This window comes from Pimephales promelas, chromosome 6 (genome assembly GCF_988280905.1).
Source record: "Pimephales promelas chromosome 6, fPimPro1.hap1.1, whole genome shotgun sequence".
In the NCBI taxonomy this organism is placed as follows: domain Eukaryota; kingdom Metazoa; phylum Chordata; class Actinopteri; order Cypriniformes; family Leuciscidae; genus Pimephales; species Pimephales promelas.
Genome location: NC_142774.1, coordinates 6,747,285 through 6,767,915, shown reverse-complemented (window position 1 = coordinate 6,767,915; position 20,631 = coordinate 6,747,285). Strand labels below are relative to the sequence as shown.

At 36.3% G+C, this 20,631-nt stretch overlaps 1 protein-coding gene across 2 annotated transcripts in view; it reads right to left on the bottom strand.

The window, feature by feature from the left end:
• Positions 1 to 20,128, bottom strand: part of arhgef7b (Rho guanine nucleotide exchange factor 7b) — a 28,295-nt gene extending 8,167 nt beyond the window's left edge. For both annotated transcript variants that reach the window (XM_039687632.2, XM_039687642.2), the window contains exons 1-12: positions 19,473 to 20,128; positions 18,006 to 18,086; positions 11,980 to 12,064; positions 11,600 to 11,733; positions 11,187 to 11,388; positions 7,990 to 8,078; positions 3,219 to 3,313; positions 3,051 to 3,146; positions 1,576 to 1,698; positions 1,260 to 1,398; positions 543 to 602; positions 231 to 377 (exon numbers count right to left, since the gene is read on the bottom strand). In XM_039687632.2, coding sequence (XP_039543566.2) covers positions 231 to 377; positions 543 to 602; positions 1,260 to 1,398; positions 1,576 to 1,698; positions 3,051 to 3,146; positions 3,219 to 3,313; positions 7,990 to 8,078; positions 11,187 to 11,388; positions 11,600 to 11,733; positions 11,980 to 12,064; positions 18,006 to 18,086; positions 19,473 to 19,637 — 1,416 coding nt within the window. In that variant the 5' untranslated portion in view covers positions 19,638 to 20,128. The remainder of the gene's footprint in view (positions 1 to 230; positions 378 to 542; positions 603 to 1,259; positions 1,399 to 1,575; positions 1,699 to 3,050; positions 3,147 to 3,218; positions 3,314 to 7,989; positions 8,079 to 11,186; positions 11,389 to 11,599; positions 11,734 to 11,979; positions 12,065 to 18,005; positions 18,087 to 19,472) is intronic.
• Between the last annotated feature and the right edge of the window lie 503 nt (positions 20,129 to 20,631).

Below are 20,631 nucleotides of genomic sequence, written 5' to 3'. Positions count from 1 at the left end.
AGAATATCACAATAAAGATTTCATTTTGACTGTACCATTTTCATTTTATTTTTGTAAATTAAAATCTTTTATTAATATTTCGCTCCTCTTAAAGCAAGTTTTTTAATTAAGGGGTCCATAAAGAAGATATAAACCATTTTGAATACGTTTCTAACTATTAACAAACTATTTGTTCATGACTTTAAATGTAAATATAGCTTGTTAGACTGGGTGTCCCTGATGACATTCACCTCAGCGCCGTGGTTCTGGATGAGGACTTGAGACATGTAGAGAACCGAGCCCAGGGTCTTAATGCCCTCCCCTTCCCAGCCCCGAATAGACTCCATCAGAATCTGTAGCTCAAGCTCCTTCCTCTTCCTCACTTCCTGACACTGGGCCTGAAGACACAACAATAAACACACAAATAAGCACAGCATCCCACTCTGAAAGATAAAGATAAGGTCATTCAGAAAAACAGCTCGTCGTCATTCTCACACATCGCTCATGCTTTAATACTGGTGAAAATCAAAGACAATCCAGGATGTTGACCTTATAATACTCACCGAGAGATTTTTAAACACTGTCATGCTCTTCTGAATGTCTGGATAATCTGGATGAAGCGCCTGGGCAGATTAAATGAAGAATATGAGTGAGTTAAACTGGTTTACTCTACATTTATTCACACTACCAATACAAAATTTGGGGTCAGTGAGATTTCTCTTAAGAAATTAATTATTTTATTTAGCAAGAACAATTAAATTGGCCAAAAGTGACAGTACAGGCATTTATGTCACAAAATATATATATATTTTTTAATCTATTTTCTATTCATCAAAGAATCCTCTAAAATTTTAATTACAGATGTGTCAGAGTTTGAGTTTTTTTTTTTTTTTTTAAATAAAATGAATACTTTTATTCAGCAAGGACACAATAAATTGACTGGTTATAAACTGGTTTCACAAACAAGGCTTAGATTAAGCCAGGATTAGGCCTCTTGAGACAAAACAGTCAAACGGCAGTGATATATTTTAAGATACGTCAGTGCAAGTTGCTTTCAGTTAAAACAGTTTAAACCATAGACTGTAAAAAAAGATGGACGACGCCCCTTCGCTCTCTTCCATTGGGCAGAAGTGAAGCTGCCAGTGTCCCGATATGGATCAAATAAATGAAGCCTCTGAGAGCATAAGAGACTTCTTTCAAAAACATCTTTGAAAAAAATCTGACCAACCGCAAACGTTTGAAGGGTAATGTACACACAGACAGTGAGAGCGGTCCAGTACCTCCATGTGCCGCTCCATCTCTTTCAGTAAAGTGGGGTATTTCTCCAGTCTCAGGAAGGGTTTGCTCAGGCCTGTGGTGAGTGTGAGGATTCCAGGGGTGTTCGCACCTTTACTTTCCATAAACTCTCCTAGTTCCTCACTGAAACATACATAGACGCACAGAAGTCATTAGAAATGTTGCAGAGACTGTATTTTTGACACACACACACACAAAAACATTGGCATATGTGAATCATCAATGCACCGGGTTTCTGTGAGTGTGCATACATGTGGCTGTTGTTTATGGACATTATGTGGATTGTGTTATGTTACGCACCTGTGTTGTGTGAGAACGTTAACCGCGGACGGATGGTTGGAGCAGTAAGTCACGTACAGGCTCTTCATCTGAGGAATGAGGGACAGGAAGAAGCCTCCTATTCTCTGCTGACTATCTGGAACTCTGCACACAACACACACACCTCATTTAGAACTAAATAATGTAGGGATGGACCGATATGAACATTTTGGCCGATACCGATATATCGGCCGATACCGATAACCGATATATCGGTCGATAAAGACAACCGATATATCTTTTCTATAAATCTAAATCCAATTTTTATATAATTTTTTGAAAGCCTGATTGCAAAAACAAAAGTCTCACAATTAAAATCCGTCCCCTAACGCAATTATAATGTTCTCATTATAATTTCATGTAGCCGATATGACAGCACATTTTGCACTTAACTATGTTTTCCTTTTTGATTCCAATCATATTTCAAGCAATTAAAGGAGAACTCCAGTGCAAAATGAACCTTTGGTCTAATTACACATTCTTACCTAGTCAACCCTTATCTGAGATTTGTTTTCATGATTGCCGAATGTAAATAGCTTTATCTATAAAAACAGTTTAGCCTATAACGCTAGTATATAGGGCATAGAGTAATGACAAATAAAAATCGTTTGTTATTACCACTAACAAGGCTCAAAATATACCAGTCGATCTACGAACGCCGATCCAAGTGCGCTGGTGAGATGTGAATAAGGTGATAAGGTGAGCACGAACAATAGGCTACGTGTACATATTGAAGAGAAGAAAACGGTTTGTGTTTCTTCCGGAAACAACGGACCATATGAGATTCTGCACAGTTCAGTGCACTTGGATCGGTGCTCGTAGATCGACTGGTAGAGACTATTTTTCAAAGATGGCTTCTTCCTGTACTCGCGAAGTTGACTGTGTGTATAAAATATCTTCTTATTAAACTGTTTGGACACTGACAAAGTTCTCAATGCTTCGGTTTGAATGTAGGGACCCTTATTATGCTGTCGTGTTAGTGTGGGGCTATTTTGAGTCTTGTTAGTGGTAATAACAAGCGATTTTTATTTGTCATTACTCTATGCCCTATATACTAGCGTTATAGGCTAAACTGTTTTTAGAGATAAAACTATTTACATTCAGCAATCATGAAAACAAATCACTGATAACAGTTGACTAGGTAACAATGTGTAATTAGACCAAAGGTTCATTTTGTGCCGGAGTTCTCCTTTAAGATCAATCATGTTGAACAGTGCGCATCTTAAGTGTCTCAAGTATCAAGTGTTGAAGGAAATAATTCATTATTTATCAGCTGTAATATATCAGCCAAATTTTATTATCGGGCCGATAACGATAACATAAAAATGAGCAAATATCGGCCGATACCGATATGGTGGCCAATATATCATGCACCCCTAAAATAATGAGAACAGAGCTGAATTCATAACCACCACTAGATGTCTCTGTTGACTGGTTGGATGAAGGAGAACTCTTACTTGACGCTTTCCTCCAATGAGTGCACCAGTGTCTGCTGGAAAGAGCTGATCTCCTCTAGATTTCCCATGATGTGACTGATATCTGACACGCTGAGCCTAGAGAGAGAGAGAAAGAGATTCACCTACTGTCATCTCTGTTTATGTTGGACTCTTGCTTTGTGTTCTCACCTGTCGGTGGGCTGCAATGCTCTCAGATATGTGGAGAGGAGAGTCTGCAGCTCTTTACAGTATTCGGTCTCAGTTTGCAGAATATTCTGAACCACCTGTGCATTTGACAAAAATCAACAACAGTTACGCATGTACGACAGCTAAAATTAAGATTTTAGAAACTGGAACATCGCAACAGTGTAATGAGATAAGACAAGTACAAATATCATACAAACTTTGTGCATCCATAAGTGTACACTGATAGATATTAACAGTTGTGCAAACAATGTAGAACACAATATTAAATGCCTAATGAAAGTGAAGTTTACATGCATGCGTTATATAAATCTATAATAAATGTAATCAAATTAATCATATATTTTCATTGTTTAAAACATGTTTATTAAGGCAGAAAAAATGTACAAGATCAACTAACGTAAGATTTAGTTACAATGCAGCCGTGAACTAGCTAAAATATTTAATATATAAAGATTTTAACTTTTAACATAGTGTACATGGGCTTGATCAGTAACTTTTACATTTTTAATTGTTACCATCTGTACCTCAAGAATTAACCAAGACCAAGTCAAAGTTTGTGATCAACGACTGGCATAAACACTGGACACCTGGAGATGACAGCCTGACAGTTACAACCATTACAAACTGTCTTTAACATGAATCTCCTCCCATAACGCTGCTGTAAAACACTGAACTCTGCCTGACCTCAATCTCTCGTCCAGCCTGAAACACACAGACATACACTCTTCATTTCCAGCCAGCCTGCCTAAAGCAGTCTTTAGAAGAGTAGGGTCCGTTAAACATGACACATAACCAACACAGACAGACACGCACACACAGACAGCGCAGGGCCTCAGGCACAGCTGTTCCCCTGGTCAATGAGATGGAAAAGATGACCTATATTACAGCACGACAGAGAGACAAACACACACACCAGCGAGAACTGATAACCAAATACAGACATTCATAACAACACATTTACATATGAATATGCAAACACAGGCCCAAACACACAGGTTTTCTATATCAACACCCTCACAGCACTAATGTGTTCACAGATCTGTTTTTCTATCATAGTGGAGACTTTCCATTGACTTCCATTGTTTTAATACAGAGCTTATGATATGATTTCTCTCTCCAAGTACCCCCTAAAGCTATCCCTCATACAAACCTTTCCACATTTTCAATCAGATAGTTACACCATACACTTCACAACTTTTACAAATCGGGACAGATTTTTTTAAACACTTGGCATCACACACACTTCCCGATTTTGTAAATGGTTTAAGAGAAAAACTGGTAATCTTAGACTAAACGAAATCTTCCAGACTTTCAAGTAGTCCCAAACACCGCAAACTTATGCAAACACATCCCCATTGCTATGAAAAGCACGACAGATGAGAAAAAAAACGAGCCAAGCACATTTTGGATGCAGTCTTGTCGACTCATCTAGACTGCAAAAGTCGTGTAGTGTATTCCAGCCTTAAGTCGTTTTCTTCATGCAGATTGTGGACTGATCTACACAATTAAATGTTGGATGTATAGTTTATCCTACTTTATCTGCATATATAGAATACACTCACATAAAGTAATATATACTATACCAAACCTAAACTGTCGATTTTTGTTATGCTGCAAAATATAACTATTTTATTGCTCAGCTCTTTATATAAAGCTTACATAAGTTATATAACTTCTTTATATAAAATATACAGTAGTAGCCAAAAGTGATTTTTGGTTTTTAAATGGCCCCACAAGTTTGATTAAACCTTCTAAATACGAAGAATATTTTTAAATATTACGGAAAAACTAAAACAATAAACCAAGGTTTTATTTACTATGCACAAAAAAAAAATGGTGACACTTTACAATAAGGTTTCATTTGTTAACAATTAACATTAGCTAACTACATCAGTACATGAACTAACAGTTCTGAAGCATTTTTTTAATCTTAGTGAATGATCTCAACATTTACTAATATATTATTAAAATCAAAAGTATCTGTTAAAGGTGCTATATGTGTTTTTTAACGGCCTCTATCGGTGATGTTTCAGATTGCAACCAATTTTAACATGAGTGCGCGTGCTCGAACGCAAGAGCGAGCACTGATGTACACGGCCACACTGAGACTTTACACACACCGGAGAAAGCATCACACAACATGCTGGAAACTCATGTAAACTCCCACTGCAACGTTACAATAATAGGCTACTTTTATCAGCTTGACGTTGAACTAATGCTCCATGCTCGTACCATGATAACGTTATTTAGGCATTTCACTAACTATTCGTGTATCTTTCACAAGCAGCAATGTCAACACAGGTGAATGTATAATATGATAACCAAAACGGTTAGTGAACTAGACTGAACAATTTCAGTGTAACCGTAAGATCGTAGGAAGTAACATTACTGTACTAAACCTGTCTGGAAATGTGTATTATAAACAATATGATAGTAGTGGGATGGGTGACGTTAGACAGTAGATCTAGTACATAAAATAAAAGTTACATCCTAAAGCACTTTTTGTTATCCTGGAACAGTCTGTTGTATTCATTTCATGTCTTATATATGTTATAGTTTACCTTGCTATTTCTTTACAGTTTACCATTATTTCAGCATATCTGAAAACGTGTCATTTATCACAATAAAAATAGCGGAAGTCTCTCCATAATTCAAATGCTCTATCGACGTTGATCCGCGTTTTCGTTCTAAGTCGATCTAATTCACGTTTGGCCTGACGAGCTTCAGCAGATACATTTTTGTTTTGGTTTTTATATTTATGTGGAGTGTGTGTTGTGCTGGAGGCACAACACAGTTACATACAGCACATTTAACATTAGTTACATATAGCACCTTTAACATTAGTTAATGAACAAATAACGGTTTTATTTTAATAACTACTGTTAACAAAGATGAATAAGTAAGTAGTATAACTAATATCTTGCTTCTTGTTAGGTAATATTAGTTAGTGAATTAACTAACTTTAAATTTTGGTGTTACCAAAAAAAAAAAAAAATGTATAAAAAAACAAATTTGACTACAACATAATTAGTTATTCATATTTTGTTGGTGCTCATTTCTTTTTTTATGGCAGCTTGGCCAAAAATGATGTCTGCACAATTTGGCTTTTGGCATGCATCACTTTTGGCTATTACTGTAAGTATGTCTAACTTTATCCGCATACATGTAGTTTCCTTGAGTAATGTGATATATACTACAGTATATAACATTTCTCAACTCCTTGATTGCTTGCATTGTCACAAAATGTAAACTATATGATCGCCCATGTCTAATCTGATAAATGTGACTATTAAGGCATGGAAATAATAAAATATTATAAACATTGCCATCCCGATTTTCTGTAAAGCTATGCAATACTTGTGGTAGCATTTGGTCCGCACAATTTAGGCAAAGCCTGACACACGCACACACACATTAACGGCTCACTGGGTTTGCAGAGGCTCAGAGGGAGGCTGCTGGGACGCAGGAGGAAAATGGAGGACAAAAAAGGAAACGGCACACACATATAAACGACCTGAAATTACATTCATTAGCTGAATTGTCATTGTCAGGATATAAGTAAACTTGTGTCTCTCTTAGATAATGACATAAATCAAGACTAAACCTGGAGTAGCATCTGCTGGCGGGTGTTTAAACTTGGATTATTAACTCTAAGTAACGCTGGGTTGGCAAGGCTTTTAAACCCAGATAAAAGCCTTATGACTATAAATTCAAGGATTAGTCAAGGGAAAACCAAAAACGCTGCTTCAAAATAACCCGTAAACACATCGAATATCCTCGCGACACACTGTTTTATGCACAACGTTACTCAAAAAATTTAACACCATTCAAAAGTTTGCGGTCTGTAAGATTTTTTTAAAAACAGTAATATTGTGAAATTGAAATATTATTACACTTTAATATAGAACTGTTTTCTATATATATATATACAGTATATATATATATATATATATATATAAATTATTCCTAATTTATTAAGGCTGTATTTTCAGCATCATTACTCTTCAGTGTCACATGATCCTTCAGAAATCAGACTAATTTTCTGATTTGAGGCTCAAGAAACATTTCTTCTTATTATCAATGTTGAAAACAGTTGTGCTGCTTAATATTTTATGGAAACAGTGACAGAAAGAATATAATTTATTTGAAATAGAAATTTATAATTTCTTTACTGCCACTTTTAAATCAATTTACTGCATCCTTGCGGAATCAAATAATGAATTCCTTTAAAACAAATAAATAAAAATAAATCGTACTGACCCCAAATGTTTGAATGGTAACACATATATATTAACTGTATTAAAGGCATATTGATGTAAATGTCAATAAGAATGGAAAGAGAAGGATTAGCAAGTAGTATTTACTTAGGTTGATTGCACTCCAGTTTTAATAATTCATATCATATTATCCTGTTCTAACATTTTAGGTGTGCAGTGCAATGGGGAAGTCCAGTTAAACAGACATAGGGATGTTTTATAAAAGTATTAGATGCTAAAATTGTCACAAGTCTGTTACAACCTCCAAAAACCTGACCCTTTAAAAATGACTCAATGCAGCTATAACAATCGCATTGTGATGACCTCCATAATGTCGAATATCTTTTATCTTTAAACCTTAGTCTTATCTGTCAGGTATAGTCAGGGTTGGTGGTGTACTTGCCTATTTGGTTATGGAAATACTGCTGCAATACAATATTCTGCTCACAAATAATCAACTGGTTTCACATGGGAGGCGTCACATGCACATCTCTTACCACATTATAGTAAGTCTTGCAAAAGTTAGTGGTCTCAAGGCCCTTGGGTGGACTCTTCAGCGTTCCAGACTTGGGAGACACAGGTTTGTCTGTTTAAGAGAGCAAAAACAGAACAAAAGGTAAGAAGGTCACCTTAGACCAACATCTGGAAGCATTTTGTTTCTGTTATTGAATATTAAAGTACATCTCTCCTGCAGTGAGCAGTCAGAGCAGCAATATTAGATTTCGAAACTTTAAACCTCTCACGTCAGTCTGAACATTTCAATCCATATGGTTCATTTACACTAATATCAGTAACAATGTGTGAACTTCCAGGAATCCTCAAAAATATCAGCTTGAATATTCCTCATCATGCGTTTGCTAATGCGAACAATCAGATCAAGAGCGACGTTTTCATCCAAACTTAGCATAAAACGTTCACGAATAAAGCAGAGTTTTCATTCCATGTGTTCAAGAGAATAAAATCGCCACTTCCTGGGAAATTGATGGGAAATATGTGCACTAAAAATGGCACATTTTCAACTGGTCATACATAGAGGTAGAGATTTAAAGGAATAATTCACCCAAAATTACAATTTTGTCAGCATCCATTCATTTACTCTTAAGTCATTCTAAGATTAAATATAAAAAAATCAATACACTGTTAATGTCTACAAGTGATGTATTCACCACAAGTAAAGGAGTTTGGATCACTGAGTGCTCAGAGAGTGGAGTGTGAAGCCATATTCAGAGGAAAAGGGAAATGGTGTCTTCTGGCCGCTGCACTTCCCGTCTTTGTTGTTAGATTGTGTTTCCTTCCTGTTCGGCTCTGGATGTTCAAACTCTGATGTCATCCTAAACAATTTCCATTCAAGCTGGACTGAACACACATTAAGGCCATTTCCCCATACATGTGAGGGAAGCATCTGTTTGGCATCATGATGTATATATGCTATTTATGTTTGGACTGGAGAGCGAGGGTCATAGGTTTTGTTTATACTACAACATGCATATACTGAGCTGGTTATTTAAAGGGATACTCCACCATTTTTTCATATTAAACTGTTATTCCCTTAACTAAGACGAGTTGATACATACCTGTCATCTCAGAGCGTGCACTCAATCGCTCTGGTGCACGAGGCACTTTAATAGCACTTAACTAGCCAAGTTCATTCAATATGGGCCAAGCAGAGAAGCGACCAAACACCTCCACGTTTTCCCTATTTAAATACAGTTACTCGAGCAGTGTAACTCGACATAGGACGGTGACACAAAATAAAACGTTGCGCTTTTCTAAGCGTGTAAAGTGGATTAACTATATTGTATGGCACAATACCACAGCAAGTGCTTGGGAGCACTTCGACTCGGCGTAGTAATATCATCACTCGTGAAAAGTCCTCTTGGAGTGATGATATTACTGCGCCGAGTCCATAGATAAATATATGAAGAGTTCAGATGCAAAAGATGCTCTAAATGCCATTTGAAATTTTCTTCTTTAATATACATTAAAATATACATTAAAATAGAAAACAGTTCTTTTAAATTTGTAAAAATAAATGTCACAATATTACTTTTACTGTATATATAAATAGATTTCAAATCTATTTTTAATAGGGATGAAAATGTTCGCAGGGAAAGGTCAAATCTAAAGTGTAGCACGACTAGATCAGCAGAATTTTGTAGAATTTGAGTAATTTTGGGACAATCGGGTGTTCAGATGAAGTGTCCAACTCTTTTTATTCTTAGGTTGCTGCACTGTATCCAGCACCTGTACATGAAATAGATGAGCACACATTTCCCCCAAGTAAGCCTGTAATGGTCACATAATCCCACAGTTTTGGCTTCTGCAGAGCGTCGCCATTCAGTTCTCTTTTGGCACATTTTCATTAAGCCTGTAAGTCCTTCTTTAATCACCCTTTTATTGGCATGGAACTGGACAGATTTTACATTCTCAACTCATATGTATATGTATATATATGTGTACATGTGTATATATATATATATATATATATATACACATATATATATATATATATATATACACACACATTTATATATATACACACACATATATATATATACACATATATATACATATATATACACATACACATATATATAATGTATATATGTATATGGACTTTTATGAAAATATTACGCTAACACTAGGACACAGAAAAAAGATAAATGGGTTCAACAAAAGTCTCTGAAAGTTCCCTTATTATCTCTTCTGCTTTTCTTGGCAGTCGGTGAGAGGAGTACGAGTAGGACCAATCCCTCTAGTTCACTTTGCTTGTCTTGTCTTGCAAAAGCGTATATCTGTTGTCTTCCTCTACAAGAATTTGTAGGACCCTCTGAAATCCGTTTTATTTTTTCCCAAATTGCGTTTTTTCCGTTTTAATTTTTGGGAATTCATTTTTTTTTTTACCCATGACTGTTATTTTAGTCATAAAAAGAGTGTGCTCTTAAAGTTAATGATTAAAATGTATGACCTTAGGTAACAGACATTTACTCAGTAGCCTTTTCAGGACAAATACTGCATGATGCAACATAACACTGCACTCTTCAAGTAACAACAAAATATGGTTATGAGCTTTAAACTGTCCAGTAAAATAAATTATATTAGTTTATATAAGTTTAAATGAAGTCACAGACTGTCTCTCTCTCGCTCACGGAGTTCGCTTCACTTTTGTCCAGTCCGGCGCCTCATAGACCGATGCGGTGTGCACGTTGTGTGTGAGAGAGAGAGAGACGGAGGGAGAGCGGGGAAAAGAAATAAAACTGTAAGAATACGCTGCGTGTTTTAAATATTGTTAAAGAAGTGAACGAAACGGAATATGTGGCAGCGAATTAGTCTAAGTGTGGGAAAAACTGCGTAAAAGTCAAGTGCGAACTGCTCGGCTTGAGCTTCTTAACTTTTTTGCCGACGAAAGCCGTGGAGAACCGCTTCGTCATGCTTTCATTGTTTTGATTTCGTCATTAGAGCTGAAATGCTGGGCGTGGGGGTTGTGTCGCCCAGATTTGCTTCCCCCGGTCTGCATTTTCACCAGACATAACGTTCTTCTCCCACACAAAAACAGAATTTCAAACCAAATATGTACAATTCCACGAAATTCCACGTAAATTTGCCAATTCCGTGATTGCGGAAATCATACAGCCCTAAATTTGTCAGGGTTCATCTTCTGTAACTAAAACTTTTAAAAGTGGCAAATACTAACCAGAGCCTTTGATCTCTTTGACATAGTTGCTAGGAAACCAGCCGCTCTTGCCATTGAAAGACCCCTCCCACCAGCCGCCATCTTCCTGCCGCATCACCTGGATGATGTCACCCTTGCTGAAGGACAACTCATCCTCATTGGTCTGCTGGAAGTTGAACTTAGCTTTCACCAGCACCTGAGGGACACTGTTTTCAGACATGTCCTAGAGAGAAAACACGGAGAGCATTTTCAACAGTTTCTCATTCAGCGTATTTGTGTGAGGTTTCAATTTGCTGGCGTACAATGTGGTTTTTCCACTCTAAGTGGACCAGTACCTTTGACAATCATTCTTAAAATAATTTCAGTCTGTTTTCCAGGTGCATAGAAAAGGCATTTTATTCTTTATAAGGGTGTGGAGAGGTTGTGATTCTCACCAGACTGCGGTACTGGTTGTTCTTGTGTCTGGATGATCTCCTGTTATTGGACGAACAGTTGAACGAGTCAAAGGACTTGATTCGCAGAGAGGACGAGTGACGTGAACACACAGAATTACTCCCACCACCGGACTCTACAACCAGAGAATAAATGATCAACATATTTAAATAGGGATATTCCAAAGAAATGTATTGTTTCTAGTTAAATCTCTAACCGTAACAGAAAGAATTATCAGTTATCAGTAAAGACCAAAATTTTCATATCCGTGTCTTCCTAGTACATTCTCAAAAGGAAGTTTTGTCAGTTTTAGCTCACTTCTGGGTACAAATTTGTCCCAAAAATATGGTTAAGCACACACATACACACACACACACCTCACCTGAAGTTGCTTTGTTCAGTGCAACCAAACAATTCAAGACCTTGGAGAAGTTCTGGCCCTGAAACAAGTCATTGGCCTCAAACACCTGCAGAGGGAAAAATGCCACGATTACATATGCTAAAAACAAAAACACATCAGCAGCTCAAATATGACGTGAATGAAAGTACAGAATCTGCTACGTTTAGGTCATGCTGATAATCTTATCCTAAAGGAAATGCAATAATTTAAGCAGACGGTGGATTGTAATGCTACATATGGAAATGCGGAGGCCTTATGCAAAACAGCAGAACAGTAATATTGATAAAAGCATGTGCATATTCTGCAGAATTTAATTTCCCTTCCCAAGTAAAACACAAGTTACAGAAACTTACAAACAATTACGATGAACAAAGAATCGCACTCAAATGTGTTTGCTATATGAGAAGGGAAGTTGATTTTGCTAAGCTCAATGTTTGTGTGAGGGTTTCTGGCTCTCAGACTACCTGCTGCTCTTTGGGCCATCTGGACACATAAGCTCATCCCAAGCTAAATTAACTGCCCCAAAACTGGCCTGATCCGACACCAGCTTGACTTTAAATCTTCAAAAGATACAAGGTAATAAGAATGGGGTCCTTGATCTATGTCCACACAGAACATGTTTCCTGTTTGATTGGCTTGTTCGGATTTCACTATGATTGTTAAAATTTAGGGAACCATACATTTTGGTAAAATCAACCTATGAATGCTTTACTTCACTGCCCAGATAGGATATTTTGATATTAAAAATGTTTTTTGTTTTTTTTTTAAATGCAGTTTGAAACCCATTTTACTTTCATATTTCTATGCAAGACAACAATCAAACACTTGATTGATATTTTTAGCATGTATTAGGAATGTAATTTGGGTTAATTTGTCTTAAAAGTAACCTGTAACTTTATCACAACATTTTTACTTCCTGAAAAAGTAAAACTTAACGCTGGCGTAACATAGGGCATAGCTCAACGTCAACGCCGGCGATATGTTATGCCCTAAATAAAAAAATGTATTTTTCCATGTACATTTCTGAAATGCACTTTCTGTAAAGCTGCTTTGAAACAATATGTATTGTGAAAACTTGCGCTATACAAATAAATTTGAATTGAATTGATTGTAGAGATTATGTTTAATTTCAGAAAACGAATACACTTTAAAAGTTTGGGGTCAGTAATAATAATTTTATTCTGCAAAGACACATTCAATTACCAAAAAAGACAAAGACAATAAAAAAAAATTCTATTAGATTTCTAATAGAAAAAAAAAAGATTTCTATTTCTAATGAATAATGTTCTTTCGAACTTTCTATTTATAAAAGGATCCTGAAAAGATGTATCATGGTTTCCATAAAAATATTAAGCAGCACAACTGTTTTCAAGATCGATAATAATAAGAAATGTTTCTTGAGCATCAAATCATCATATTAGAATGATTTCTGAAGGATCATGTGATACTGAGTAATGATGCTAAAATTCAGCTTTGCATCACAGAGGTCTGAATTACATATTAAAATATATTTAAATAGAAAACAGTTATATATAAATTGTTATTACACACACAAACATATATATTATTAGGGGTGCCACAATATATCGCAATCCAAAAATGCAACAACATGTATCGTAGATGGTCCCCCCAAAATAAAAATTACTGTGTGAAAAAAAATCTAGTTTTTCAGAGTTTTAGTGCAAGTAGTACTACATTAAACTACAATATATAATGTTGATTATAATGTATAATAATGCAATGTGGGGATATTTCTGGGTCCTGATAATGTCAAATGCCTGATGTTACCAGTAAAAAGTGTCCGACATTATTTTAAATATATCTAGTCAGTGACAGAGAGCAAGCATATGTATCTACAATAACTCAGAATCATGAATATTGTTATTCTGGTGTCACCATTGTCCTTGGGTTACAAGCACCAAGTCCAAACCTATTCATTTAAACCTACAATGTAATATCAAATTTAGCATTTTAATCAACAGTACAGTTTTTGTTAAGCTTTTACCATATGTCTTGGAATTTCGCAATAATATTGTATTATGAGTTCAGTATTGTGATATGTAGCGAATTGTGACATGAGGGAATAGTTTCACCCCTAAACATTATTATATATATTTTTTTTAAATCTCACCAACCTCAAACTTTTGAGAACTAAATTTGACAATTGTGCTCCATGGGAAAGTAGCAATCTAAAAACAGTTTACAGTTATTTAACATAAGGATGAATTTATCAGGATAAAGCTTCTTTCAGTAGTTCATATCACTTAATTAAGAAATGTGTTTATATGCTCAAATTGATTGGGTGAACCTCTCTCTCAAAAAAAAAAAAAAAAGGACAAAGACATTTCATTAACATTCAGTACTTATACAAGCCTAAAGTCCAATGAATCCCCAACACTCAAGCTCCATCAACAATCACACACATCTGAGTCTACATTACATCATCTGCCATCACTGTAGTGGAATTAAATTTCCTCCTGCTCTTTCTTCTTAAACCAGCCACACCATTTGAAAAAGTAGTTTTAGTGGAGTGCTTCTCTTCATTTCGGCCTGTGCCAAACCCCACAACACCATTAATGAGCTGGCAGCTCTGCCCATTCAAACACACAACTCCATTCACCACAATAGAGGGCTTGTCTGAACCTCTCACAGCTGGCTAGAAGAACCGAAGACACTGGCACTCATGAAACACACAGTTACACACACACACACAGAGCCATTCAACACAACAACACTCATATAGAGAAACAAATGGCACACACAGCAACATACGCAGTTTGCTGAAAAATCTCAGTTACACGATCTCGCTGCCAAACATGAAAGGCCGATAATAACTAAAATTTTAAAGGGGTGATGAACTGAGAAATCAAATTTTTCTTGACATCTAAGAGGTCATCCTATTATAAGAATATCCTGTAAGTTTCAGAACTGAAAACGTCCTTGTTGGTCCAATAAAAGCTTTTATTGACACCAGGCTCCGCAAACGACTCGTTTTTCAAAGTGGGGAAGTATGACGTCAAAGAGGATAAAGCACCACCCCGGCAGAAGATGATCAACACGACCTGTTTAGCCCCGCCTAAATTACAATGACAAACCGGATCGAGCTACCGAGCAATAAATATTGTGCAGCGCCTGGTTGTGGAAGAAGATAGTCGCTGCATAAGCTTCCTCTGGACTCCAATAGGACTGCGTGGATAAACTTTATTTTTAATGACGTTCCAGCTGACGAGGTAAAACATTGTCCGTCTGTTCGCTTCATTTCACTGAGGGTTGTTTTGTAAACAAGACTGGATTTGAAGACCGATTAAGAGTAAAGAACGGTGCTGTGCTGTCTATATTGGATCCGACAGGAATTGTGCAACACACGGACTCTGGGTCGAACATGTATGGGCGAATCATTCCGGTTGCCATTTTTCAACATTGGACGTTTTCAAAACAATTTCCCCCACGTACACCGACGAGTGAGTCGAAACTCATGATATGCAAAACTGTTATCCACTCACAGCAGTGGGCGTTTACTTCCAAGTCTTCAGTGCGACACGCCCATAAAAACCGAGCGTTTCTGAGCTAGGCTCAAAACTTGGGTAGAAAATAGCCTATTAGTTATTCATTTTGATGTTTTTGAAAGCAAAAACCAAGCGAACGTCATAAATTGACCTCAGACAACAATATAATAAAATTTAAAAAGCCAGTTCATGACCCCTTTAATGGTATCGGTACCAACTACTGGAATTTTGGTAAGATGCGCGTTAGTCAGACGAGAAACAGTTTGGTTTAAAGACGAAAAAAACGTACCAAGCACAATGTTCTCTCACCATGATTTCAAGGCTAATGCTCTACGTATATTTTTCACCGTCTCGTCTCCAGTCGTGTTCATTGCCAATGTAAAGCTTTTTCAGATCTTTCGATCTAATGGACGAAATAATTAAATTATTTAAGTATCTCCTCTGGTGTGTGGACACTAATATAGTTATCGTTCTTGGTGTGAACGAGACTTAGCAAAGACAGAAGAGTTTTTGAAGAAAAATTACTGTCGGCTTTCCTAAAAACACTGCTTCCATAGTGTTACATTCAAAACAGCTTTTACTGACAGAGAAAAACGTCATGGAACTAACATGCTACCATATTATATCTGAAAGAAATGCATTACATAGCCGGTGCAAGACTTTGGGCATTGCAATAAATCAAAGGTCATGTGATTGGACTGTAATGTGAATAATTTATGGCTGCATACTGTGCTCTGTATGGCACGCTTTTTCAAGAAAAGACGTGCAGCCGCCTGTACAGACAAAGAGAGGCTGCAGGAAAAATGGGCAGAGCTGGATCTCAATCCAACATTCAGCAATAAAAATAGGTTCAACAACAGCAGTGCTTCAAAATCCAATAAAATAACAGTGTGTGTGGGTGAGGGATCTGATCCAATCTAACACCAACACCTAGTGGATTAGCATGAAGAATGAGCTGCCAGAACGCCATGTTTACAAACATAAGAACTGTTATAGTATATCAACACTGATATTTTTGTTACAATACACTGCAATTTTCAGCACAGCCCTTATCTTGATAAGCAGGTCTGGACAAATTTTTACCTGGCATTGAGAATTGCCAGAAGTAACACCCATTAACAATTGGCTACACCCTGTAAATTACTGAAGGGAAATTAATGCGTTCATTATGAAATTTTAAAAACAGATAAAAATTGGACATTTACGAATGTAATTCGTTTCCATTTCAAAATGTAAAGTATAATATTGCACAGCTCTACAAAAAATTGGATATACAACCAATTGGATCTGCATAAATACAGCACAATCAAGTAAAGCTACAGCTTGATTGTTTATTTGGTTGCATGTACATTATCAGACAGCAATATGTTTTAAGTTTAAGTTACAGTATACTGACGTAAAGCAATATACTCCTTGATTGTTTGTATTGTTACAAAATGTAAACTACATTATCTGTTGACTCTAGGGCTGTGAAACGATTAATCACGATTAATCGCATCCAAAATAAAAGTTTGTGTAACATAATAAGCTATATGTGTGTAGTGTGTGTATAATTATTTTGTATATATAAATACACACACATGCATGTATACATTAAAGAAAAATGTGTTATTAATACATCAAATATTTATATTTATGTATAATATAAATTTTGTATAAATATAAATACAAATATTTCTTAAATATACATATACATGTGTGTGTATTTATATATAAAAAATAATTATACACATTACACACACATATATTATGTAAACACAAACTTTTATTTTGGATGCGATTAATCGCGAGTTGAATCGGACTATAAAGGTATGAAGGTATCATAATATTCTGTAAAACTGCTCTGAAACAATGTGTATGGAGAAAAGTGCTATCCAAATCAAAGTGACTTGATTTACATCATTTTCAGATTAAAGTCCACATTCTGCTTTATTCTGAAAAAAAAGAGTGAAAATGCTATTGGAATATTTCATGTACAGGTAAATCATCATATTGTGAATAAACTAAGGCATGCACATTATTTTTCTTGGAATACTTGCTGTTTATTTATTGTCACATTTGTGTGTAATTTCAACTCAATTAATTCTCATTCACGTGAGTACTTGCAAACTGCTGGTCACTCTGCACTTTTAAATCATTTATTACAGATTATTTTTATTCAATATTTATTTTTAATTAAATCTGTCTGTAAATCTGTAAATCCAAAAGTACATCTACAAATGAGACATTGCTCAGCAGAAAGAACATTAATGCAATGTTGCATAAATCATTTAAGGTCTTGTCATGGTAACAAATGAGTCAAGATACCACAATAACACTAAATACCACTGTAACCGAGGTAGTAATAACTCTAAAACCAAAACACACAGGATTAGTCTGCTCTCAACTACAACTGAGACTGGCGACCGGCTTTACTTCAAACCACACAAAGTGACTGAATCAGTAACAGAAATATACACGAGAGCATGCAAAAGAAATGACTAAACATCATGCAACACTCACCTCCACTTGATATAATGCACAGCCTTTCACAAACTCTCTGATATTACTCAAACACTCGTCCTTCCTCGGGTCCTGGTAGATCTGAAAATGAAGCGAACAGATCAATCCTCCCACGAGACGTACTTTTAAAGAGCTTTGTCAAGAAGTAAACAAAACCGTATGCGATTACGCCATTTGTTTATATCACATATCATCGCCCCGTTCCAGCAAAAAGCCACTTATTCTCCACAGGGAAGTTGGCGGAGGAATAGCGGAAATGACGTACTCTATTAGATTGTGGTTGTTGGGTTCAGTGAGAGGGGCATGTTGACACAGGCAAACATTACTCGACCTGTCAGAGCAAAGTCTATCTTCTGCCTGTAACTATGCGACATATTGTTTATACAACAAAAGAACTGAACATATTAGTGCAATATTACATATTCCCAGAGTTTATCACAAGCCATACGATTACCGCAAAGTCAGCATCGAATTGTGTATTGCTCATAAATCAGAATACATTTACCACTCTGTCTGTCAAGGCTGTGGGTGGGTGGTTGATATATAATTCACAAAACGTTTGTGAATTATTAATTTAAATAAAACCACTTAATCATTTATATCATATGTGAAAAAAAATAACCTGCAAAAATAAGGATGCTCAACGAGAATTTATTATTGTTCAAATGTGCTCAAATGTTATCTCCAATTATCCTTAGCAGATTTCTTTTTATAATTAAAAATGTCTAATTATAAATAGTGTTCCACCACCGACACGTCCGTGTTAATGAAAAAATAGGAATAATTAGAAATAATATTTTAGACATGTTTGCATGTATTATTTGTTCACTCATCAGTTCTTGAACCGAATTATACGGTTCGATTCAAAGAATCAGATTCGTGAACGATTCGTTAAAAAGATCCAACCCAAAACCGGACATCGTCGTTTACCCCCTCTCTCCTCTCTCTCTCTCTCTCTCTGACAAAAATACATTTTGTATTGCCAAAGCATTAAAACAACACAGAAATGGTTTAGAACATCCGAACTTTTAGTATGTAACTAAGTATTTGGAGACAATAATAATAAGATTAGTATGGTAACAATAGCCTCCCTCTCTCTCTCTGACAGAGTCAATGGCGGACGACTCGTATGGACGAATCCCAAGGTTAATTTCCGTTGATATATTTTCTGCCACAGATCACGTGCGTTCATTATTCCTGTTATCTCTTGACACCACAGAGGCTTCTTTGCATATTTTCTATTGATCCCCTTTCTTTTTCTCATAGTTGATATAAATAATAATAAAAACAGTAGTATTGTTCAAATTTACACTGGTTCAACATTGCGCGTACAGTGAACACAAAACGCGCGCGCGAAGACAAATACAAAGGTCTGTGTGTGTGTCACATCTGTGCTTTAGTGTAACTAGTGTAATATTTACTCGAATATGAAACTGCATGGACTTCATGAGCACATTAACAGCTTACCGTATAAACTGTACCGGGTCGCAGTCGTTCCAGTAGTTTACACAAAACCACTCCATCTCTGAGAGATGCTTGTAAAAAGCCTTCAGGATCCGATAGTGTCTTTTTGGGTGATTCCAGGACACCCAGCGTTATTAACCATGTGATGGTCTGTTCAGCCGAATTCATGACCTCATGCGTCCTAAACCCAAACGCGATAATCCACAAGCAAGCGAATATGAAAGCTGTATGAAATGACAGCAGAAATCCCGTGTAATGTTAGTCCACAGCAGCAGCAGGACATTAGGAGCCAGGGCTCTGGTCCCTCCTTTTCCCTGGATGTGTTTGGGATGACGATTTGTTTAGGGTTATCTGGCAGGTCCGGTTTCCCTCGCCTCTTCTTTTCATCTGGCAGGATGTCAGCTAGTGTTAAACCAAAATCAACAACCCACAATTGTTTTCCGCCACATGACACCCAGTTCATGCAGCCTGGGTCACTGAATACATGAAAGACTTCAGAAACAAACTCACTGACATATTAGGCTTTCAGGAGCACTATACTGAATGAAAGATTATGTTTTTTTTCCATCACACGGAGACAGGAGAAAACACAAACTAGTGACACAATCTTGAGCAGAAGCCATTTTGTATTGTCCACAGACCACTTGCTTCCATAAAAGTCAGCGCTTTGTTCTAAAAGACGGATCAATGCGTCTAAATTTATTCAAAAAAGGCGCTGATGCCAAGTATCAATCCGTTAAAATCCAAATGTGCCTATAGCGCCCCCTGCCGGATTCCCAAACCTTTCTTTCTCTTTTTAAAAATAATTTATTTACTTTTTTGGAATGGTCGAAATGTTTAAAAGGTTTTGCCACTTGCTGTGTAAACACACACAAATGACTCGAAAAGGTTAAATTGTTCATAGACACACACAAAAAAAACTTTTGCTGATAATTTACTCACCCCCATGTCATCCAAGATGTCCATGTCATTCTTTCTTCAGTCGAAAAGAAATTAAGGTTTTTGACGAAAACATTCTGCATTTTTCCCCATATAATGCACTTCAGTGGGAACCAAACGGTTAAAGGTCCAAAACACAGTTTCAGTGCAAACTGCAAACTGTTCAAAGGGCTTTAAACGATTACAGACGACGAATAAGGGTCTTATCAAGCGAAACGATCGC